Source organism: Ylistrum balloti, unplaced genomic scaffold, assembly GCF_031769215.1.
Source record: "Ylistrum balloti isolate Yb309-2 unplaced genomic scaffold, AGI_CSIRO_Ybal_v1 Utg370090, whole genome shotgun sequence".
Classification (NCBI taxonomy): Eukaryota; Metazoa; Mollusca; class Bivalvia; order Pectinida; family Pectinidae; genus Ylistrum; species Ylistrum balloti.
In genome coordinates this window covers 402596-428816 of record NW_026782122.1, presented here as the reverse complement: position 1 = coordinate 428816, position 26221 = coordinate 402596, and the positions used below count along the sequence as shown (strand labels likewise).

Genomic DNA, 26221 nt, shown 5'->3' with positions numbered 1-26221 from the left:
CAAGTCCTTCAATTTTACTCCTCTACTCCGTATGCTTATCTCGATATTTTCTTACAATGAGACCATCATGGACAGCTTTCCACCAAGCTGTATGAGAAATATGAAGATTTCAATTTCCTCATACTTAGTTTACCATTTCTGAATAGCAATGGTCTTACATCCTCAACCTTTGGTATCACTACGATGCAAGTAAATCTATATCCAAGAGCATATTTTCAATATCACTGTTTTCGTGCAAATTTTCTTCGATAAGTCACAGACAAATTCACAAAACAGGGTTTTGAGAGATGCAGGTTGATGAAAATTATTTGGAAGTTTGACTGTCGTCATAGCGATTTCAATTTTTAGCCGGGTTAGATTATCACTGTGTGTATGGTCTAAAAAATATTAACATTACGACAAAATGTTTATCCTGAAATCTTTTCCTATTATAGACCCCCATGTTGTTTTCTCCGCCACCCGATGTATACATTCATGTTTTACACAGCTTTATCATTGATAAATCAGAATTGATATATATTTTAATGTAACCGTTACAGTGGGTGACTTGAGCGGCTGTCAGAACACCAACGAACCATGGCGGTATCAACTTTGCCTCTGATTGTAATGACTCTGAATATAGGTAATTTCCTTTTGTATCGTCTCAACACTACATAACTGTACATATTATGCATTTCATTAATTTAAGTCTGTCGTTTCATCCGATCTAAGATCCTTATTTTCCTCTATGACTTCTATGGATGAAATTGTACAGGATTTTCATCAGTAAAAGGAATATATAATATTTCTGTATTATATGAACTTTGATTTTCTGGTGCTCTATCGCAAATATACATGCCTTTCTAATTCTTTTGGTTTTTTTTTTTTAGATTAATTGTTGTTTTAAAGAGAGAAAAATCGTTCTTAAATGTGTTATCGATATAATCTTTTAAGAACTGCATTGTGCAATGCATGTGGTTATCATTAGCAACATCTCGTTTTCTGTTTGGAGTACCTGATATCGTCTCTCATAAATAAAAAATTCAACTTAAGTCTGGCATTCACAGAATATTGTTTACATCCAGGTAGAGCGTAATGGTGCTTACTTAATATACCCAACCAACAGAAAATCACATACTTGTTATCACAATCTTACTTCAAAATCAAAATGGATGAAGTAGCGTCCACTATATACTGAAGTCTGACGTCATCAACTGAGGTCACATCCAAAACATTAACTATTGACCTTCATAAGCACGTCCATTATAAACGGGAGTCTGAAGTCATCAACTGAGGTCACATCCAGAGCATTAATTATTGACCTTCCTAAGCACGTCCACTATATACCGAAGTCTGACGTCATCAACTGAGGTCACATCCGAAACATTAACAATTGACCTTCCTAAGCACGTCCATTATAAACGGGAGTCTGACCTCATCAACCGAGGTCACATCCAGAACATTAATTATTGACCTTCCTAAGCACGTCCCCTATAAACTGGAGTCTGACGTCATCAACTGAGGTCACATCCAAAACATTAACTATCAACCTTCCTAAGCACGTCAACTATATACTGGAGTCTGACGTCATCAACTGAGGTCACATCCAAAACATTAACTATTGACCTTCCTAAGCACGTCCATTATATACCGAAGTCTAAAGTCATCAACTGAGGTCACATCCAGAGCATTAATTATTGACCTTCCTAAGCACGTCCACTATATACTGAAGTCTGACGTCATCAACTGAGGTCACATCCAAAACATTAATTATTGACCTTCCTAAGCACGTCCACTATATACTGAAGTCTGACGTCATCAACTGAGGTAACATCCAAAACATTAACTATTGACCTTCCTAAGCACGTCCACTATATACTGAAGGCTGACGTCATCAACTGAGGTCACATCCAAAACATTCACTATTGACCTTCTTAAGCACGTCCACTATATACTGAAGTCTGACGTCATCAACTGAGGTCACATCCAAAGCATTAACTATCAACCTTCCTAAGCACGTCAACTATATACTGGAGTCTGACGTCATCAACTGAGGTCACATCCAAAACATTAACTATTGACCTTCCTATGCACGTCCATTATATACCGAAGTCTAACGTCATCAACTGAGGTCACATCCAGAGCATTAATTATTGACCTTCCTAAGCACGTCCACTATATACTGAAGTCTGACGTCATCAACTGAGGTCACATCCAAAACATTAATTATTGACCTTCCTAAGCACGTCCACTATATACTGAAGTCTGACGTCATCAACTGAGGTCACATCCAGAGCATTAATTATTGACCTTCCTAAGCACGTCCACTCTATACTGAAGTCTGACGTCATCAACTGAGGTCACATCCAGAACATTAATTATTGACCTTCCTAAGCACGTCCACTATATACCGAAGTATGACGTCATCAACTGAGGTCACATCCAAAACATTAACTATTGACCTTCCTAAGCACGTCCATTATAAACGGGAGCCTGACGTCATCAACTGAGGTCACATCCGGAACATTAATTATTGACCTTCCTAAGCACGTCCACTATAAACTGGAGTCTGACGTCATCAACTGAGGTCACATCCAAAACATTAACTATTGACTTTCCTAAGCACGTCCACTATATACTGAAGTCTGACATCATCAACTGAGGTCACATCCAAAACATTAATTATTGACCTTCCTAAGCACGTCCACTATATACTGAAGTCTGACGTCATCAACTGAGGTCACATCCAAAACATTAACTATTGACCTTCCTAAGCACGTCCACTATATACTGAAGTCTGACATCATCAACTGAGGTCACATCCAGAGCATTAATTATTGACCTTCCTAAGCACGTCCACTATATACTGAAATCTGACGTCATCAACTGAGGTCACATCCAAAACATTCACTATTGACCTTCCTAAGTACGTCCACTATATACTGATGTCTGACGTCATCAACTGAGGTCACATCCAGAGCATTAATTATTGACCTTCCTAAGCACGTCCACTATTTACTGAAGTCTGACGTCATCAACTGAGGTCACATCCAAAACATTAATTATTGACCTTCCTAAGCACGTCCACTATATACTGAAGTCTGACGTCATCAACTGAGGTCACATCCAAAACATTAACTATTGACCTTCCTAAGCACGTCCACTATATACTGGAGTCTGACGTAATCAACTGTGGTTACATCCAAAACATTAACTATTGACCTTCCTAAGTACGTCCACTATATACTGAAGTCTGACGTCATCAACTGAGGTCACATCCAAAACATTAACTATTGACCTTCCTAAGCACGTCCACTATATACTGAAATCTGACGTCATCAACTGAGGTCACATCCAAAACATTCACTATTGACCTTCCTAAGTACGTCCACTATATACTGATGTCTGACGTCATCAACTGAGGTCACATCCAGAGCATTAACTATTGACCTTCCTAAGCACATCCGTTATTAACTGATGGACCTTTACATTGTTTAGTAATGTAATTGTTATCTTTTAAGCGCCGAACATTTAATTCTTTGGCTCAGATCGTGATAATGTTGGATTTCAGTATTTCATGAATTTTGCTGAATTTTAAATGTATTGCAAATATTACAGAATACAAAATTACTGTTACTCTGGTTTCATAAGATAGTTTTTTATCATATTTTCGTGACTTTGTCTCCTTTTAATAAATTTTCAGCTTTCATATCATCCAGTTGTCCTGACAATACATGGCTGAGGGTCGATAAAACTTTAAAAAGTGCAGTTCGGTGCGTCAAAGGATTCAGCACGCCCAAGTCGTGGCAGGAAGCTTCCAGCACGTGCAGAATATTTCATGGAAATCTTTTGAGTTTCGACACAGACTATCGTTATGGCAACACACCTGCAACCTTTGATTATATAGGTAAATTGTAATGGTTTAATTGACCTATTGATTCAGACTTGATTGACTTGAAAATGAAATAAAATAATAATAACAATGATACGGTTAACGGTGGTTAAACGAATTTATCGTTTTTCTACCGAAGACTGTACACAGGTGAATAGCAGCACCATTTCATAAAGAGAAGACCTAGTAGAGTCCAAAAAGGCAATAAACTGCATCATACAGCTGTTTCGTCCTTCTAAGACTCGGCAGTGATAATAAGGAGCCTAAGTTTTGAAACCTAGGTGGTGACTGAATAATCGGAAGACTTATCGATACTTAGATGGGGAGGTTCACTAGCCCAATAAATGTCATGAATATGATAATCTCTCAGACACCAAATATGGAAAAAAGCGTAAAACAATGATGTGTACTACATTTCTTCGTAGAATTTTGGACTGGGATGTATGTTACCAAGGACAGATTCAAGGTACCACTTCTGGACGGAGTTCCACCCAGACGAGTCAATGAAACTTATTATAACAGGTAACTGACTTGATCGTCTCCAATAAAAGGAAATATAAGTTCTCTTAAATGATGAAAGCTGATGTTGTTTGAGATAATGAAACACAGGGGGCGAGGTTAACTGTATACGAAATCTATATTGTAGACAACATCAAATGTAGAATTTTGTATCAGTTTACCCTTTTGAACAACACGGATACGAAACAGTTAATGTCAAAAGGCAGACGGGACATGATATAAAAACTACCAATCCGGCTCGAAAAGGAAAATTTTATCATTATCATTTGAGTGAAATACTCATGATGTTGTCATTTGTTTTATTGAATGTCCTGATTAATAGTTATTAGTTTAAAGATACTGATTCTTAACATAATAAATAACGAAATAACACACACATCTTTCAGCGGAAGAGAATTGAAAAATTAACAATTAAGATTCTTATTTCATAAGTTTTGGAGATTTTATTATTTGTATTCTGTTTCAAGTAAATGCTTTTTATTTGTAGATCACCCAAAACTTGGCAGTGGGCAGGTGCTGAACCTAAGCTTGATAGCGGATGTCAAATGATGACTGGAGGCACTGGAAATCACACTGCTTACCTCGAGAGCTGCGATCGACTCCTGCCGTTCTTCTGCTCAGCACCAGATACTTTTCCATTTCAGAGTATGTCCTGTCAGTTAACCGTCATTAGATGTAATCACTCTGGAAAATGCTTGATATTGTTAATTTCTAGGTCGTCTGACTCAAAGATGCTATCGTGCATTGTCCATCGTTGTGCGACGTTCGTAAACTTTTCCTTTAAAACACCACTCCTGCTTAACACCTTGGCGGATTTCAACAAAATTTGGTCTGAAACATCATTGGGGTTGGGGAATAACTTCTTAAATTCAGTAAGTTGATTCGACCCCAAGGGACTTGGGAGTGGGTTCCCAAATGGGGAAGTTAGTCTATAATTTTGTTTCAAAACGCTACTCTTCCTTAATGTTTGAATTGATATCAACCAAATTTAGTATGAAACACCATAGTGGATCAGGAATCATTTCTTGAATTTGGACAATAAATTTGACCCTTAGGAACTTGGGGGTGGGACCCCAAAATGAGAAGTTAGACAATATTTTGCTTCAAAACACCACTCCTTCTTAAGCCTAGGTAGATTTCAACCAAATTTGGCCTGATACATTAAAGAGTGGCAATGATATCAAATGTGCATGAAGTGACTCTGATATCGTCCTGATCCAAAATCCAACATAACTCATCTAGAACAAATACTCTGAACTACTTCTCAAGTTCTCCAAAGAGAACAAATATTTGGAGTTTGACTGGTTAAGGAAACTAAAGAGATGATAAGTTGTTTTTTTTGCAACATTGTAACCACAGCAGCCATTTTGTAACATGATTTTGCAACTGTTTTTCGTGCACAGAACCTACTTTATAAATTCTGAAACTTTCATGAAATGTCCAAAATTTTAATTCACCAGTTTTGTCAGACTACATTCAGTGAATTCTGTGGTTTGTCAAACAATTCGTCTGTTGTCGTTATTGATCGTTAAGGGCCATGACCCTCTTTGTTAGGCATATTTAAGGAGAGTCAAACAACGAATTAAAATTCATTGTACTTTGCTGCACCCTTCTATGACTCTTCAGTGATGCAAAGACGTTCAATTTAGAGCCAAAGAGGTGACTGGGGAAATCCAATCAGATCGAATTGAATGTCAAACCCCATGATTCAATAAATTTTATAATTTTCATATACATGATAATTTTAGAGCAGCTTCAGGTATGTGTTTATTATCTGAATCGTATCACGTTTCCAATACAATTAAACATGGTATGCAGGTTACGTCTATCATCGGAGACTGCCATTCGTATTTACCATGTGCAATCTGGAAGAATCAATTTCTGCAGTTACGAAAACAGTTATCTTTGTTACATTAATCCAGTTCTTATTGTTTTGTCTCGAGAACAGATAGGAAAATAAATATTTCAATGTAAAATTATTTGTTGGTTGGCACTGAACTATGAATAAGGACTAAAATTGGAATTAATATCAAAATTAAAATCTATTTATCGGACTGCTGTTAAATGTCGGTGGTTATGGAAATGAGAACTTGTTTATAGGGGTTTCTATGTCATGGAACAAATCAAATACATTTTATGATTTCAGCCTCGCTATGTTTAAATGGCAGTCTGTCCTCTGGGCTATGTTACACGGTGTACCAGAGGCCAATGGCATATAATGAGGCCGTTAGTAAGTGCCAGAAGGAAGGCGGGGCGATTGCAATATATGATGGTACCAACAAGGACATATTGTCAAGCACAGTGTTAAATACCGGATCAATTTTTGAAGCAGGTAGGTGTTCAAAAGCTTTTAATCCTAACAATGCTGTCATATACTCTGTAAAATACATATGTGATAAAGAATTTGATTTCAGGGTGTTGTGGATTGTGATGAACAGCAATAACACAATTCATCTGTTTAATGGACCCTGCCTCTAGTTATTATAATCACCCAACATAACATAATTATTTCACTTAGTAACTCAGTCTAGTTCTAAATTGTTAAAGTAAAACTAAAGTTTTATAGATAAAGAAATATTATTTTCATTTTAATGAGTACGTGTAACAATTGCAATGACCCAGTTCCTCTGACATCTGTGTCCCACTACAACATATTTTGGATTGGGGTTTAATTGTTAAAACACAGTATTTCCGTACCTTACATCCTTGATAATTTACTTTTTTTCTTTTCTCAGTGGCGCTCCTAAAGTAATGTTTTATCGATATATACCTGGTTTTCGATATGAATGTAATAAAAAGATAAAATTTTATGACGAAGAGAATTTTCAAGAATTCTTTTCGATTATTCTACTTCCTGTTGATGTCATAATTAACATAGCCATCAACATTTTGCTTTTGTCTGCTTCAGTTATGGTAAAATTAGAGATTTTATTAAAATTATCTATACCTGAATACATTTTGTGAATACGTTACATGTCTCTTACCCAAATATGACAAAAATGAAATAAAAACGCATTGCACAAATTCTTTACCTACAGAGGACATGTTGGCTACATACTTATTTACAATGACGCTTGGTAGACAGGAATAGACAATAGTGAAATCTTAGGGATGGATATATATAACATCTTTTGACGAAAACACATTTATTTTCCCAAATTTTGACGCAAAACTAAGCGGAGATGGCGTTGTTTTTATTTATTTATTTATTCCAGTTGGAAAACGTTGTCGTTTATATGCGAAATAAATACCACTTGTATACAGACCTGCTTCTGTATATTTCTCATATTGTTGATTATAGAGGTAAGAAGTTACTTTATCAACGGAAGCTCCATGACAGGAATGGTAGACGGATCGGGTGGAGGGAATGACAATGGACAGGATCTGTGTTTTACCTTGAACATGAATGATGTTTACATCGACCAAATACCTTGTGACACACAGATAGGAGTTATATGTCAGAAAAAACTCGTTACTCCGCCTGCTCAAGGTATTGTATGTTTATCAATAGCTATAAAAACATGGCAATTTTCGGGCACTTTCAAAAAATATTTACACTATCTTATGCGATATTTACAGAGTCTCCTCGTTCAGAATGTTTTGTTCCATTGATAAATAAATAAATGAATAATCTGTATTTATTTTCCAACAATTGCGAAGCAAATTTTTCTAACTTATATTAATCACTCTTGTTGGCACGGATTGAAGCGCGCGAGGGGTCTTAGGGTGGGAGGAAACCGGAATACACGGGGAAAACCCACGTGGTCGGGCAGGTGACCCCATACCTTTTCACATCCATTTCGGGAATCGAACCCCGGACGTCTAGGTGAGAGGCGAGAGCGTTACCACTGCACCACCCGACCACCTATGATATTTTGCACGAATCTCGTGTCGATATAGGTCTAACAAAGCGGTGGTACTTTAAGACATAAAATACACGTTCTTTTTATACATTGGCATTTAACTAGGTATTTATCTGTTACAGATGATGATAAACCTATTTTACAATCAACAGAAGGTGCAACTAACGCCATGGATGTTTACATTCAGTGTCGTTTAAACAGGAATTTAAGAGAATTTGAGAAAATAGTGATTTATCGTGATGGTGTCCCACAGGATCCGTTCCTTATTGAGACAAACGGTTCTATATCAGAAACACAATCTTTTGACGACAGAGCTATTGCTGATTACTGGTGTGAATTACAAAGTACTAGAACTTCCGAAAGATCTCGGTCCGATACAATCAGATTTTCATTTACACGTACGTATGCCTACAATTATTATCGACTTAATAGAGAAATGACAATTTTGGATTGAGATAACAATTTTTCGTTATATTTTCATTAATATACTTAACTAAAACCCAGAAGACATTAGGTGACAGACACAGATTGGAGAGATTTACTCTTGGAGACAGATATAGATACAAGGGATTGTACACTGGAAGGTAGATATAGATACAAGGGGTTGTACACTGGAAGGTAGATATAGATACAAGGGATTGTACACTGGAAGGTAGATATAGATACAAGGGATTGTACACTGGAAGGTAGATATAGATACAAGGGATTGTACACTGGAAGGTGGATATAGATACAAGGGATTGTACACTGGAAGGTAGATATAGATACAAGGGATTGTACACTGGAAGGTAGATATAGATACAAGAGATTGTACACTGGAAGGTGGATATAGATACAAGGGATTGTACACTGGAAGGTGGATATAGATACAAGGGATTGTACACTGGAAGGTGGATATAGATACAAGGGATTGTACACTGGAAGGTAGATATAGATACAAGGGATTGTACACTGGAAGGTAGATATAGATACAAGAGATTGTACACTGGAAGGTGGATATAGATACAAGGGATTGTACACTGGAAGGTGGAAACAGATACAAGTGATTGTACACTGGAAGGTGGATATAGATACAAGGGATTGTACACTGGAAGTTAGATATAGATACAAGTGATTGTACACTGGAAGGTGGATATAGATACAAGTGATTGTACACTGTGTGTTAGATATAGATACAAGGGATTGTACACTGTGTGGTAGATATAGATACAAGGAATTGTACACTGTGTGGTAGATATAGATACAAGAGATTGTACACTGGAAGGTAGATATAGATACAAGGGATTGTACACTGTGTGGTAGATATAGATACAAGGGATTGTATACTGGAAGGTAGATATAGATACAAGAGATTGTACACTGTGTGTTAGATATAGATACAAGGGATTGTACACTGTGTGGTAGATATAGATACAAGGAATTGTACACTGTGTGGTAGATATAGATACAAGAGATTGTACACTGGAAGGTAGATATAGACACAAGGGATTGTACACTGTGTGGTAGATATAGATACAAGTGATTGTACACTGTGTGGTAGATATAGATACAAGGGATTGTACACTGGAAGATAGATATAGATACAAGGGATTGTACACTGGAAGGTGGATATAGATACAAGTGATTGTACACTGGAAGGTGGATATAGATACAAGGGATTGTACACTGGAAGGTAGCTATAGATACAAGAGATTGTACACTGGAAGGTGGATATAGATACAAGTGATTGTACACTGGAAGGTGGATATAGATACAAGGGATTGTACACTGGAAGGTGGATATAGATACAAGGGATTGTACACTGGAAGGTGGATATAGATACAAGGGATTGTACACTGGAAGTTAGATATAGATACAAGTGATTGTACACTGGAAGGTGGATATAGATACAAGTGATTGTACACTGTGTGTTAGATTTAGATACAAGGGATTGTACACTGTGGGATAGATATAGATACAAGGAATTGTACACTGTGTGGTAGATATAGATACAAGAGATTGTACACTGGAAGGTAGATATAGATACAAGAAATTGTACACTGTGTGGTAGATATAGATACAAGTGATTGTACACTGGAAGGTAGATATAGATACAAGGGATTGTACACTGGAAGGTAGATATAGATACAAGTGATTGTACACTGTGTGGTAGATATAGATACAAGAGATTGTACACTGTGTGGTAGATATAGATACAAGGGATTGTACACTTGAAGGTAGATAAAGATTCAAGGGATTGTACACTGGAAGGTGGATATAGATACAAGTGATTGTACACTGTGTGGTAGATATAGATACAAGAGATTGTACACTGTGTGGTAGATATAGATACAAGGGATTGTACACTTGAAGGTAGATATAGATACAAGGGATTGTACACTGGAAGGTGGATATAGATACAAGTGATTGTACACTGGAAGGTGGATATAGATACAAGGGATTGTACACTGGAAGGTGGATATAGATACAAGTGATTGTACACTGGAAGGTGGATATAGATACAAGGGATTGTACACTGGAAGGTGGATATAGATACAAGGGATTGTACACTGGAAGGTGGATATAGATACAAGTGATTGTACACTGGAAGGTGGATATAGATACAAGTGATTGTACACTGGAAGGTGGATATAGATACAAGGGATTGTACACTGGAAGGTGGATATAGATACAAGGGATTGTACACTGGAAGGTGGATATAGATACAAGGGATTGTACACTGGAAGGTGGATATAGATACAAGGGATTGTACACTGGAAGGTGGATATAGATACAAGGGATTGTACACTGGAAGGTAGATATAGATACAAGTGATTGTACACTGTGTGGTAGATATAGATACAAGGGATTGTACACTGGAAGGTAGATAAAGATTCAAGGGATTGTACACTGGAAGGTGGATATAGATACAAGTGATTGTACACTAGGTGGTAGATATAGATACAAGGGATTGTACACTAGGTGGTAGATATAGATACAAGGGAGTGTACACTGATTGGTAGACTATGCAGGTTGCCTCCGTCGTTGTATAAAATTGATGTTGAAATGAAACGTGATGTGAATGGACTAAAATAAAGCATTTTGTTTTTACCTGAAAATGATTTTATATTTGACGTTCTTGTGGATTCGTATTTCGGATCTTTTTGATGGCGATTTTTTGACGTTTGAAAATATGCATACAAACCTTTTGTTAATTATTAACATCGTCTATTTCTTATTTGTAGGATGGTCTCAATTAATATATCGTGGGTATGTGAATTTTAGTATCCCACAAGACAAGCTTACCATCTCTCTCCATAATCTCGGGTTTTGGCAGGCGAGCAAATACTTGCAGAGAGCTTCCTTTATCACCGAAATTCTCGGTTCCTTATTTGGTAATGCAGTTCAACAAATCAGTGTCCTCCAAGAAGCTCCCATTTTGTTTACTCGAGATTTTGTACGTGGAAATTACAAAATTGAGAAAATCAGGTAATGCATTTTTTAGAATTATACGGAATATATCCTCAATCATTTATTGTGTGTTTCTGATATCATACATTGACTTGATTCTTATTTCATCTCGTAATATGTGCACCGTCAAACTTTCTTCACGCGCGAATAGTTACAAAATGTTCGATATTATATACAAGACATTAAGTAAACATAATTTGAAATAGTAGAAAATTACTATCATAAAGTTTTGGAGACTTTTAAACTTAATTTGTTTAAAACGTTACAAAAATTTCAAGAGTTTTGTTAATAGTGCTGTTTATCATGATTTCTGGAAATTACTTATTGCGTGAAATTTACAAAGCAAAACAATAACATTTTCTAAATACCTAATATAGCAAAAAGTTATTTCAAAAACTCGAATTAAGGATATTGTCAAATATATGATTTCAAATATTTTCAAATTTTCAAAAGTAGAATTAATTACTTATTTTGCTGTTTAGCTGGTAACTTTAATTGAAAATTTAATATTTTTAGGTCTTCTGAGTTGACGTCTTAAGTGACCTATTACGATCGCCTTATGTCCGGCGTCATCCGTCGTGCGTCATTAATAATTAACATTCCAACTTCTTTTCAAAAACCAAAAGCCCAGGGTGATGGTATTGAGCCAGTAGTATGCTGGGATAAAGGATTACTAAGAATGTTTAAATGAATGTGTTAAAACCTTTCAACGACTTCCTCTCAATAGCCAAAATGGTTAATGATGATGACATTAGGCCAGAAGCATGCTGGGATAAAGGGATACGATTTTCAAGGTCACAGGATTAAATGTGTTCAAATCGTTAAATGACTTCTTCTGATAAACCAATAGAATGCAGGGATAAAGTGTTTATAAGTTGGGCTAAATGAATGACCTTGACCTATTTTCAAGGTTACGGGGGTCAAATGTGTTAAAAAATTGTAAATGACATCTCAATAACCAAATGGCCCAGGATCATAATATTATGCCGGTAGCATGATGGGATGAAGGGCTACCACGTTTGTTCAAATGAATGACCTTGAACTATTTTCACGGTCACAAGTGTCAAATGTGTTAAAGTCTTTAAATGACATCTTCTCAATGATAAGGGGTCAAATATGCTAAACTACAACAACAGACAGTGTTATCAGTCCCGTTTAATTTAAAATTGCTGCTTCAAACCTAAAACAATACAATAAACACATACATATATCAGTCCTATTCTGTCTACCTCTATTGATTATAACTACGAATGCCTATTTACGAAAATACGAATTGTAAAAGTGATAATTGCCTAATAAAATATGTTTTAATGACCGTAGCGGAGACATGAATGCAGCAACATCTTGATTATTTGCCGTTAAGTTACTTTTTAATGTGAAAATCATCATAATCCGAAGAAATGGTTGAACACACTTTTCTTTCACATATCCTTCAGGGAAAGTACCTTTACAAACTATAGAAAAGATGAAAGCTACTTTTCAATATTAGATTTGTATTAATAACTGGTTATTGTCAAAATAACAGATTTGGATACACCATAATGCTGCACAGTCTTAGACTGGTAAGTGACAAGATAGGAATGTGTGGAACATACCTCGCTTAAAAACAAACGGATTCTTAGCCAAGTGGTATGTTTTTTTTTTGTTTTTTGTTTTTTTGTTTTTTGTTTTTGTTTTTTTTGTTTTTTTGTACAGTTATTCCATGATACTTGGTGTCAGTTAAATCTTCTTCGAACACTTAATATAAGACAGTCGGTTAATTATGAAAGACTGTAAACTATTGTTTTTATTGTTTCAGTGAAGATGGCCTCTCTGTTGGTTTTTCTTTTTATTTCCTAATAAACACCCTTGTTATGGAACAGCCTGGATGGTTTACAGTAGGAAAAGACCAATTTGTTTTGAACAAGTTGAAAGAAACGATCGAGACTGTTCTCGGTAGTTCGCCATCGAGGAGAAGGAAAAGACAAGGAGGAATGTTCTTGCCAAATATTGTCATGTTCAGCACAGGTAAGCACTATTCTATTGTCATGTTGAATAACATTAAGCACTATTTGTTTTGTCCTGTTAAGTACTTGTAAGCACGATTTGTAATATCCTGTTAAGTCCTGGTAAGCACTTTTTGTATTGTCCTGTGAAGTACATGTTAGCACGATTTGTAATATCCTGTTAAGTCCTGGTAAGCACTTTTTTGTATTGTCCTGTGAAGTACCTGTAAGCATGATTTGTAATATCCTGTTAAGTCCTGGTAAGCACTTTTTTGTATTGTCCTGTGAAGTACCTGTTAGCACGATTTGTAATATCCTGTTAAGTCACGGTAAGCACTTTTTTCGTATTGTCCTGTGAAGTACATGTACCTGTTAGCACGATTTGTAATATCCTGTTTAATCCTGGTAAGCACTTTTTTGTATTGTCCTGTGAAGTACCTGTAAGCATGATTTGTAATATCCTGTTAAGTCACGGTAAGCACTTTTTTCGTATTGTCCTGTGAAGTACCTGTTAGCACGATTTGTAATATCCTGTTAAGTCGTGGTAAGCACTTTTTTGTTTTGTCCTGTGAAGTACATGTACCTGTTAGCACGATTTGTAATATCCTGTTAAGTCGTGGTAAGCACTTTTTTCGTATTGTCCTGTGAAGTACCTGTAAGTACGATTTGTAATATCCTGTTAAGTCCTGGTAAGCACTTTTTTCGTATTGTCCTGTGAAGTACATGTACCTGTTAGCACGATTTGTAATATCCTGTTTAATCCTGGTAAGCACTTTTTTGTATTGTCCTGTGAAGTACCTGTACGCATGATTTGTAATATCCTGTTAAGTCCTGGTAAGCACTTTTTTGTATTGTCCTGTGAAGTACCTGTTAGCACGATTTGTAATATCCTGTTAAGTCGTGGTAAGCACTTTTTTCGTATTGTCCTGTGAAGAACCTGTTAGCACGATTTGTAATATCCTGTTAAGTCCTGGTAAGCACTTTTTTGTTTTGTCCTGTGAAGTACCTGTAAGTACGATTTGTAATATCCTGTTAAGTCCTGGTAAGCACTTTTTTGTATTGTCCTGTGAAGTACCTGTTAGCACGATTTGTAATATCCTGTTAAGTCGTGGTAAGCACTTTTTTTGTATTGTCCTGTGAAGTACCTGTTAGCACGATTTGTAATATCCTGTTAAGTCACGGTAAGCACTTTTTTCGTATTGTCCTGTGAAGTACATGTACCTGTTAGCACGATTTGTAATATCCTGTTTAATCCTGGTAAGCACTTTTTTGTATTGTCCTGTGAAGTACCTGTACGCATGATTTGTAATATCCTGTTAAGTCCTGGTAAGCACTTTTTTGTATTGTCCTGTGAAGTACCTGTTAGCACGATTTGTAATATCCTGTTAAGTCCTGGTAAGCACTTTTTTGTATTGTCCTGTGAAGTACCTGTAAGCATGATTTGTAATATCCTGTTAAGTCCTGGTAAGCACTTTTTTGTATTGTCCTGTGAAGTACCTGTAAGCATGATTTGTAATATCCTGTTAAGTCGTGGTAAGCACTTTTTTCGTATTGTCCTGTGAAGTACCTGTTAGCACGATTTGTAATATCCTGTTAAGTCCTGGTAAGCACTTTTTTGTTTTGTCCTCTGAAGAACCTGTAAGCACGATTTGTAATATCCTGTTAAGTCCTGGTAAGCACTTTTTTGTTTTGTCCTGTGAAGTACCTGTAAGTACGATTTGTAATATCCTGTTAAGTCATGGTAAGCACTTTTTTCGTATTGTCCTGTGAAGTACCTGTTAGCACGATTTGTAATATCCTGTTAAGTCCTGGTAAGCACTTTTTTCGTATTGTCCTGTGAAGTACCTGTAAGCACTGTTTGCGTTGCCTTCATATCTTTTCACACATGATCTTTCTACATATGTTTTATTGCTCCACAGAAATGTTCACCTTTGACCCGTTAATTACAGAGTAATTGCCTTTTGTCGAAAGTCTGTGTCCGGATCATTTACTTTGCTAGCATTTAGACTAGGATAATGAACCTTGGTTTATACATTAGTCATACATGTTCATACATGTTCTATACCAAATTCAGGGCCTGAAACCCTTTATTTACAGAGTTAGTGCCCTTTAAAAGTTTGAAGTTGTTTTCGAGGACTTTCATCAGTTTCACTGATACTTTTTCACTATTCATAAATGTGTGTTCTTGTAGATTCCTTGTTGAAATCTCAGTTCTATCCCATTCTATTTTGTTATTACTGAATTATTTTTGGTGCGTGTTTCTTTGTTACTTTCACTCTGATTTTCTTGTTCTTTCTCCCTGTTATTGTTTTCCCTGTTTTGGATAATCCTAGTATTATTATGCTTGTTTATTTTGTCATCTTATCACACGTTCAAACTAATAGATGACCTTCATTTGTCCTCCGAAGTCGTTTTGCCTTTGTTTGAAACGAATAAGAGTATTATCTTCAATTAGGTACGGTCATTTGGACATACAAAAGTTCTAAATCCTGATTCTATGGATTTTCATCAATCTCGTGTTCAGCTGAAATATATACGTATCATTTTACTGGTTTCTTCAACATGAGTTGCATCAAAAACAAGAAAATACCAATTAATCGGCATGAGCTTAATCGAAACTCATATTCCATAAAACAAGGTCGAAACATGAACAAAAGAAGACTTTACAAAGAAACTCCTGAAATGAAAAAGTACATGGAGAATAAGACCAAGTGTTTCGGAAGAGTAAGCGTCTTCTGATTCATCGACGACATCCATCAGATAAATCTTAGTCGATCAAAATGAGTAGTGTCACTTTGTACAATGAGAACCGGGAATACTACAACGAAAACAACTGGCAAACTAACGAGCATCAAATACATTCAGGTTAACATCTCGCGCTACGAAATAGAATGATTCTCGAAGAGATCAGTGTGGCAACCTAAAATTATCCCAATTTGCGTCTTTTGAAACACTGTATAATGAGTTTCCCTGTCAGTTGACGACTCCATACACGAAAATTTTGATATTAGGATAAGTCTTTTTATTATACTTTCATACAAGTCCTCTTTTGATACAGAATCCTGCACGCCGTTCGATGTCTATGACTTAGATTTGATGAGAAGCATTGGCTTTGGAGCTGTGCTAGCAGGTGCCGTAGCATCATCAAAGGAGATTTGTATCACGGGTAAGTCTATAAGACTTTTGAAGGAACACACTTAATAGTAGCCCTTGCTAATTTTGAATACATGATCGTTACTTTCGATTCCTTTGTAGGTACTTTTCACATTACATAAAGTAATTGAGAATCAGTTTCAGATTATTTAAATCTAGTTGTAAACATATGTTACCATGCCCCCCTGTATTTGAATATTTGAAAAAAAATATAACAAAATATATTTTCATGTATGCGTAAATTTCATTTTAAAGAAACCCCAATTACATAGTTTATGTTCAATACAATATTGTACCATAAACAAAATAATTGCATTCAGCTGTTTTAGATTTCAGTCAACATATATTGGTTATTTATACTGTACCGTCACTATCACCATCACTAACCTATTCATTTACCATTAGCTAGTTGTAAGGCCGTTTTGCTGTAAGTTTCACAAATCAAACTTTTAACGACTTTGCTTTAAAATGATCGTATTTGATTTTAACGAAATAACGACATTATCCTTAAGAAAATTTCGTCCTATACGGTATGTCGGAGGCGGATGAGCTGCATTAGCGGGCAATGTCATACAATATCGATTATTAATATTTTGCGCAATATTACGGGTAGAGTACTTCCATATTGCTAATAAGGAGTCAGATTTGAAATGTGTCTTCATGCAGATAGACGACCATTAGCAAATGTCACGTGCATTGGATCATTTTATAGTGGGGCATCTTATGGGGAAATTAGGATCAACCAGAAGTGTGTCTTTGATACTACTACGGATTCTAGCTCTTCAACGCAAACTTTGCAAACACTGGCAGAGGTAAGCAATGTAGGCTGCTTTTCGCAGAAATGAATAATTAATGAGAACAAATGTTCTTTTTGTGTAGGTACTCAGTAAAAATGATTTGAAAGACATTGTCACACTAGTATTTTAATGTGAAGAAAGACTTAACATAAGAGTAAATCCAGCACACTTCTCACGTCTGTCCATACACGAGAGTGGGTGGTTCATGACAGTATTCTGAAATCGTTTTGTTGTATATATATTTGTTATATATATGTGTGCTCCTTTGTAAATAGTTTCTTCCACGATGCCTTCTTGTTCAGAGATATCTTATATTGTCCGTCTCAAATAATATAGGTCAACATCACTGCTGCCAATGTGACCGAGACATTGGACGAAACCTACAACCTTACTCGTGTAGATAACCTATCGAGTCTGGACGTGATATATACGGCATCAATATTGACCAGTGTGGCCGCATCTACAGATAGATTCGACAAAAAGGTCAGTAATAGCTAATAGTCGTTATGTATATTGATGTAATCATTACTTAGCTCATCATTTTGACAATTTTGTTTCATTTTTTATAATCGACTTATGTTTAACAAAGTTCTTATGGAACTCAATGCAATGGTGAAACATTCTGCAATTAATGTGAGAGTTCATAATGTGTCAGTTAAATTGCATCACGTTAAGTTTATCGCCTGAATAAATAAAGGGGAAGAGATAAACTTAATCACGTACATTTTAATTTGTTTCAGCATCTCTATATCTGTTTTCGCTTGTGTATGTCAGACTTATGAGCTTTGATTCTATCGTTATATTACATGTAAGAGGATAAAAAATCAACATAGATTCAAACAATTTGTATGACCTCGTCCTTAACGTGGCGACTGATTGAAATACAGTCTTATTGCAGGATGTTGAGACAGCTGCTGATATTGTAAATACCATGATAGGTTTAAGTAATGACATATTGACGCAAGCGCAGGACACCGGAAGTGGAACTACGAGGTATAATTTTAATTCTGATTATTTTTTTAATTGCATAAACAATATCAACGCCTATATGATGCTGTTGTTCTCATTAAAAAGAATTTGCAGAAGCAGAACGCGTCTTTTAATGAAAAAGAATATTTAAGTATTTCAAACAAATAAAGGGTAAGAAAATACCAGCAGACTTTTCACCTTTCAAACAAACAACAGTGCAAATACGAACTTATTAATAAAGAACATAAGAAACTTTCATTTTGATTTATACAGGCTTGTCGAGGCACTGGAAACCATTACTAACAACATAATTCTTGATCAGACAAATTCAGCAAGTATTGTTCGTCCATTTGTTGCCTCCGAGATCAGGCAGTTCACAGGCGACTCGAACTTAGTGGTCGGTCTTCAATACAAATATTCTTCTGAGACTACAACAATAACAAACAACTCCCTCATTGTATTAGAGGATGAAGCGAACATTGATATCTCTGTTACTGATGCTGCGATAATACTGCCGAAGTCTTTACTTCAAAGTAAGTAAGATTACACTTATGTAAAGTTGTTAGTTTCATCAACGGTACTAAACAAAGATACGAAATATATATATAAATATATAATATATTAACCTGGCAACGATACCAAAGTTAACGATATTTTTATAATTTAAATATTTAATCAATATTGAATATTTGATTTGTAATTAACTGTTTTCGTTATATATTAAGATTCATTATGATAATTAATCAAATCTGTAGGTGCCAATACGAACCGCCTGCTCCTGCAGATCTATCCTTCTACGAAGTTGTTCAAAACCATCAGTTCCAAGAAACGTTTTGTAGCACATGGTAACATTGCTGCAGCAACACTCACTCAAGATCAGATAAGAATATTGGACCTGGGCCAAAACCAAGTGAAAACCATATTTAAGCCATTTCAGGTAATTGATGTTTAGAGAGAAAAATACGTTTTTATATATAGTATAAAATCATTCATAATTTTCCCTTTTGATCATGACACTTAAAACAACAAAAGTTGTGAATATGTTTATGGAGTAAAAAGTTCTCGGTAATTTGAATTATAACATACTATTAAATTTTAAAAGCTTATAACAGTCAATAACACTGGATCTATCGTCCATATCTATATGATATGCTGCTTTCCTTTGCTAGGCTGCACCACCATTGACATCGGACTAGCAATACATTAACTTTAATATCACACATACTAGGAAACTCGCTTTTCTGTGTAAAACTACAAGCATTATACACATATTGACCGAATTTGTTTACAACGCTCTTGCCCTATTAAAGATAAATTGATGACACTTGCCACAAGTGACTACTAGAAACTCCACCGTAAACTTGCTGTTCATGGGAGCGTTTAACGCAGCAAAATCAAAACAACAAAGAAAAAACAAACAACAAAATTTAGACCATTGAAAAAGTATGCGAAGATTAAGACGATATGTTTCCAAAGGGCAAGCTTCTTTTGCTTCATAGACGACAACCGAATATGTTAATCATAGTCTATCCAAGTGATTAACGAGAACAAGGTTAACAACAACGAAATCAATGACCATACTAACGAACATCAAACACGTCTAACTTCATATCGCAAATGGGAATAAAACAAACAAATTATCCCGTATCAGATAAATAAATGAAAACTCGTTTACGCGTTGCTGAAATAGGTATTTTGATTGAAGTGACCTATATTACATTCTGTATATCATATCTCAAAAGCAAACGGAAGGGCTTGTCTGTGGATATTGGGATTATGAGAAGAACGATAACTCTGGCGGCTGGGCAACTGAAGGATGCAGGCTACAAAGCCAGACGGGAGAGAGAGCAATATGTGTGTGTGACCATCTCACGAACTTTGCCATTCTTATAGTGAGTTTTCTTTTACTTCTAATAATAGCGGTTATGAAAACTGGAAAAAATATTTTATTGAATATTAGCAGAACTTATATTTTTATACTTCTCTAACAAATTATAATTTAAACTCATCTACTTTTATAACCATTCGATAGCATTTTCAAAACTCAAATTTCATCGGTATAGACATATCGAAATGCTTCATATTTGTTTGATATTCATTTAAGGATTTTGAAGCACAGGGGAATTACGTGGAAGCCCATCAGCTCGCTTTAAGTGTCATCACAATCGTTGGGCTTGTGTTGTCAATCATAGGTTTGAGCTTTACGGTCATCTGCTTCCTCATATTCAAGTAAGTCATTTTTTCATGCGATCATAACTTAGTCATTTATTTTGCTGCTTCCTAGAAAACAATTATGCTTCAAACCATCGTTACATAATCAACGTCTTTTTCATTAAAGCAAATGATGAAGTGAGACAAAAAACCAAGAAAATACTAACATGGCAACATATTCATTACTCAAACTCAAAATCCATAAAAATGAAAACAAAATATGAACAAAAGAAAAATTGACGCGTAGACTCCTGAAAAAGTACCAGGTGTTCTGGAAGAGTAAGCGTCTTCTGCTTCATCGACGACACCCGCCATGTAAACCTTGGTCAATCCAAATAAGCAAGTCAAGTTCACAAATGAGAACAAGGTACACAACAGCGGAACCAACAGGCAAACTAACAAGTAATACGTCCAGCTTCATGTCGCATAAAGCAATAAAATCTTTCTCAATGAGATCACTATGGCAACCATAAACCTTCCACATAGTTTTCATTAACCTGTAGCTTTTGAATCCTTGTGTCACGATCTTGTTAGTCAGTTGACTTATATGATATATTTAAATAATACCAATATTTACTATTTTTATAATAATTGTAAATACATCATAACTTTTACAGGCCATTGCGGAAAACCCGAGGACAGAAAGTATTATTTCAGTTGGCTATATCTATGCTTTGTTCATGGGTGGTATTCCTGGCAGGAGTCGAACAAACATCGGATTACAACGGATGTATAGCAGTAGCTATACTTCTGCATTACTTTATTCTTGTCACCTTTATGTGGCTACTAGTTGAAGGCTTGCTGCAGTACCTCCGTTTCGTCAAAGTTCTGGGAACATACATTCCAAGGTTTATGCTGAAGGCGTCAATCTTTGCTTGGGGTAAGCTGTTATTTGCTTTCTGTTTATGTAATGTTCATTTTTTCCTGGATCAATAAACGATTTGACACTGTATTTAGCATTTCCTGAAAACATTCTTAAGAATAAACTATCTTACCTGACGGTTCATGTGAAGATCGTTAAGGTGCTAGATTTAATGTAAGGCTTTGTATCCCGGTTTTACCTTGTTATATTAAAATTACAAGACAAATAATATCACTGACCTGATCAGAAAATTATTGCAGTGTCTTTATGTTGATAATTGATTATACGTGTTGTGCATGAAACTAGTTTCATATTGTGGCGTAATCAAATAAAATATGACGTCACTTTTGTTAAGCGAATATTTCAAGAATATCAGTAAAAGTATCTAACAAAACATGGTGATCTTGTGTAAAAGTTATCATAATTTCTTTTCCCTCTCATACAAAACCGATGACAATCTTTTTTTTGTTATTTTCGAACATATTCCTTCATTGAATGGTATGTCAATCATGTGTCACCGAATCTTTGGAAAACATTGAATTATTCTATACAGGTGTGCCTACTATACCAGTGATTGTAGTGTGCGCTATTGACTATCGTCTGTACGACGGCGGTGTTTACTAGTAAGTATATTTTGTGAGGAACATATGTTCAATTTATAAATTGTAATTATTTTATTTTATTTATATGCGTATTTATAAATTTAACTATAACCAAATCAATCAGAAAAAAACCATTATATCAACTTATTAATCACTTTTGATAAAGGCTTCAGTGTACCCACCTTGCCACTCGACTGAATTGTAGGTTTTTGTTCTCTTCTTTTACAGAAAACCTTGTTGGTATAATTGTAGTGGCGTAGTAATTTAAATAATGTGCTACAAAGGCAAAGATATCACTCACTAAGCAAATAGAAACTTAAACTCCGTTCAAAGAAAATTTGAGTAGATGCTATACTGAGGTGTCCAACATAATACCACATATACATCCATGTTTTCGTATATATACAAACGGCCAAGGTCTAAAACACATGTCCAGTGATCTACCTGACTTAATACTCATCAACACACAGGAGGGCTTAAACACAGTATTACCACCATTATCATCGCCGTCATCGTCATTTTAATATCTTTTCCAATCGTCTGTAATTAAGATATTGAATTTTATGATATCTTGTTAAATATTTCAAATGCACTATTCTGTTTATTCCATGTGTTGAGTCGTTAGCAGACATTCGCGGAACAGTTTTACATAAACTTTATGTTTGTTACAGCTGCTGGATGTCACTTCAACCCTTTTACTATGCATTTGCTTTGCCCGTTGGACTGGTCATTTTGATCAACATTATCGTCTTTATTCTGGTCATCGTTAACATCTTGCGTAGACCAGCAGGTCTGCAATCTAACCAGTCGGAACGGAAACGGGCTCTGATGAATTTCTGGGCAGCAATTTCCATATTTGTCCTGTTGGGTAAGCACATTTTTCTATTCAACTAGTAAACTTTTTTTTTCTATTGCACTAACAAAGCAATCTCGTTTTCGACACTAGTTTCTTTCAGCACTTCCATTTGTCAGTTTTTGCTTTATTAGCACAGATTCGATTTCCGTAATTCATAAATCCTTATACATGAAACTATATGAACAAAAGAACGCAGAAACTCCTGAAAATTTACAAACCAAGATGTTCTGGAAGAGTAAGTTAGTCATGTCAATTTTCCATAGCAGAAATAGTTTTAAAAAAAAATAACGAACGTTATACACGTGCAATTTCATATCGCTTAAGGAAACAGACCGCTTCCCAATCAAACGACCACTGATTCTGTTCTTTTCTATTGTATCTAGCATCAATTACAAAAGAAATGTCATTAATTGGTTATAAGCATAACGTTCTTTGCTACATATTTCTTAAGTTATCTATTGAATTACATTATCGACAATTCCTTGTACTGGTGGACTATTAACACCGTTCTTGCCTGTAATGTTATGCACCGAGGTGTCGAAGTTTGCTGTAATCATGTTGTTTATCAATTTTAAATTCCTGGGTTGTCCTTTACCTTTTCATCAATGGGCTATCAATGTCTGACGTTGCTTGTTGTTGTGATCTGTATATTGAGTACCGTAGGTTCACATACCAGTTAGGAAGTAAACCTGTTGTAATTAAAATTCAGAATATGATATATTGTATTATAAATGGTTTTGCTTACCGCGTTGGTGTATTCCTTCACCACTTATTCATTTATTTTCATCAATTACATTGAAAATCATAAGAGCTGTCACAGTACCTAAGTTATGCTATACACAAATAATTTTTATTACGTTTTCTTGTGCTTAATGTATATATCTAATGAGATCAACGTTACGCTGCTAGAGGCGTACATACTTATACCTTGTTTTTATAAACAAATTATTTATTGCTTTGTTTTTGTTTCTTGTTATTTATTTTATCTTTTGTTACGTATGTCGCTGAAAATGATGAAAATAGTTTAGACAAAACGCTTTGTATGATTTGCAATACCGAAGCCTCTTTACTGCTATGCCACATTCGCTTACGTCAAAAGGACCTATTTCTGTCTGCATTGCATCACTTTGTACTTGCCGAAGCCTCTTTACTGCTATGCCACATTCGCTTACGTCAAAAGGACCTATTTCGGTCTGCATTGCATCACTTTGTACTTGCCGAAAAGCTAAATACTGCTTGTTACATTAAAGTTCTGCGTTACCTCCTATCAAATACATACTTTTATTTTGAAAAATATTTTATGGCACAAAAGAATACATACTTCATTATGATAGGCCAAATATTTTTTATTATCATCAAAGTAAAGCTGCATGATGGCCTAAGAGTACATGGCGGTGAACTGTATATGTTTTACTGTGCAATTTTTACATCTGATATTCAAATTTTGTCCCATCGAGCTAATAAATCCATCCTTTGATCTCGTTAGGTCTCACCTGGATATTTGGATATATGGCAATCGAGGACGCGCGAATTCCATTTCAATACATATTTACCATTTGCAACGCGTTTCAAGGATTTTTTATCTTCTTGCTGTTTATCACCCGCGACCCACAAGTCAGAAAGGAATGGACAGCTATGTGTTGTGAAAAGAAGAAAGATCACACCAGATACGATTCAACAACAGGTTCACGGTCAAAAGACGCAACCGCATTTTCAGATCTCTCTTCTTCCAAGAGGCCTAGCTTAACTTAAGAGGTGGACAAACGTTGTATCGATTTAAATTCCTCGAAATCAAAGTGTTTTTAATAACAGAACCTCAGTGTACGATTCCTATTATTATGTTATTCCAATTATAGTGTTTGAATATCAGCAATATGGAATATATCCACATTACAAGCAATATGACGCTGTCTTTATTATTATTTGCCTGTTTATACTCATATATCAAAACTTATTATTCATAGTACTCAAAATGTTTATGATATTGAAATTTGATATTGATTTGATTGCCTTTTGATATTTTATTTTTCAAAATTATTTTTAATGGATTTATTTGACAAATATAATCATAACAATATGTGATTTACAATACTTGGCGGATTAGAAATATGCATAATAATGTAACTTTATTTTGTTTTTGTCTCCTTATACGATATAACAAGTTTACAAGAATCTCATATCCCAGAAATTTAAAACGAAAAAATGAAACTTTGTATTAGCTACACAGGTCTAGGAATTTATCACACAATCAAAAACTGTCAACACCTAACTTCCTTTCTGTTCGCGATGCTTATTGCTGTCCTCTATTTGATAACAGTTCCGTTTTGTTGTGTTATTGCAGTGTACAAAAGCGATATAGGTGTGTGTGTAGAGCTTCAGACTTCTTTCTTTCTCGCATTGAAAACATCTGTGAGATGAGATATCGTTTAGGTCAGAAAATATATTACATGGAAGATGTTTTAAAGCTGTATCAGATTTTTTTCATTTGTCACATAAATAGCAACTCTAATGTATATACGCATTTAAAATGACTGACCCTCTTTTCTTCTCTGATGTGAAATTGAAAATAAACCGTATTTGGAAATTAAATAAGAAATTAATGATGAAAGGTATTTTCCTATGTTTACAAATAATGACTTCTTGCCTTAGTTATCAGTTTCAATAAAACTGTGTGTGGTAGGAACGGTTATAACTCAGTTTTCCGTCGCCTTTTTGGAAATTCCAAACCCATGCTACAAGTAGATATATTAAGCATGTCAGTAGCATTAACGTGAGACCTCTTGTTGACTTCTGATAAATATTGCTTTCACCATTCCTCTAGATGTGTTATCAGCTAGTGTTATAAGCAAAACCACATTTCTATTCATACTTGTTGTCAAATCACACTACTTCTGTATTATTTGCAAAAATTATAAGATACAAATGAACAAAAAGTTGCCAATATATTCCTACTGTAATGTCTGTGTTACCTTTGATAATTTATCATACTTTATTGTTGTGTCCGGACCGAGTGATACTAGTAAAACCAACAAATTGTCTCGTTTACATTTCATTAATTATGATTTTTCTGATGTAACACAATA

At 35.2% G+C, this 26221-nt stretch overlaps 1 protein-coding gene across 1 annotated transcript; it reads left to right on the top strand.

The window, feature by feature from the left end:
• Positions 1–576: 576 nt before the first annotated feature.
• Positions 577–24890, top strand: LOC132549924 (uncharacterized). The gene is made up of 21 exons (XM_060213909.1): positions 577–622; positions 3683–3886; positions 4297–4393; positions 4878–5035; positions 6537–6722; positions 7692–7880; positions 8376–8651; positions 11478–11721; positions 13502–13710; positions 16747–16854; positions 17508–17653; positions 17975–18121; positions 18537–18631; positions 18881–19140; positions 19363–19544; positions 20350–20499; positions 20712–20836; positions 21436–21698; positions 22234–22303; positions 22954–23150; positions 24625–24890. The coding sequence occupies exons 1-21, from the start codon at positions 577–579 to the stop codon at positions 24888–24890; spliced, it is 3618 nt and encodes a 1205-aa protein (XP_060069892.1).
• The last annotated feature ends 1331 nt before the right edge of the window (positions 24891–26221 follow it).

Excerpts from the sequence above, each read along its gene's own strand:
- LOC132549924 (XM_060213909.1), top strand. The coding sequence starts at position 577 with ATGGCGGTATCAACTTTGCCTCTGATTGTAATGACTCTGAATATAG. Across the intron at positions 4,394-4,877 it reads AATGAAACTTATTATAACAG|ATCACCCAAAACTTGGCAGT; the intron begins GTAACTGACTTG and ends TTTTATTTGTAG. Across the intron at positions 7,881-8,375 it reads CGTTACTCCGCCTGCTCAAG|ATGATGATAAACCTATTTTA; the intron begins GTATTGTATGTT and ends TATCTGTTACAG.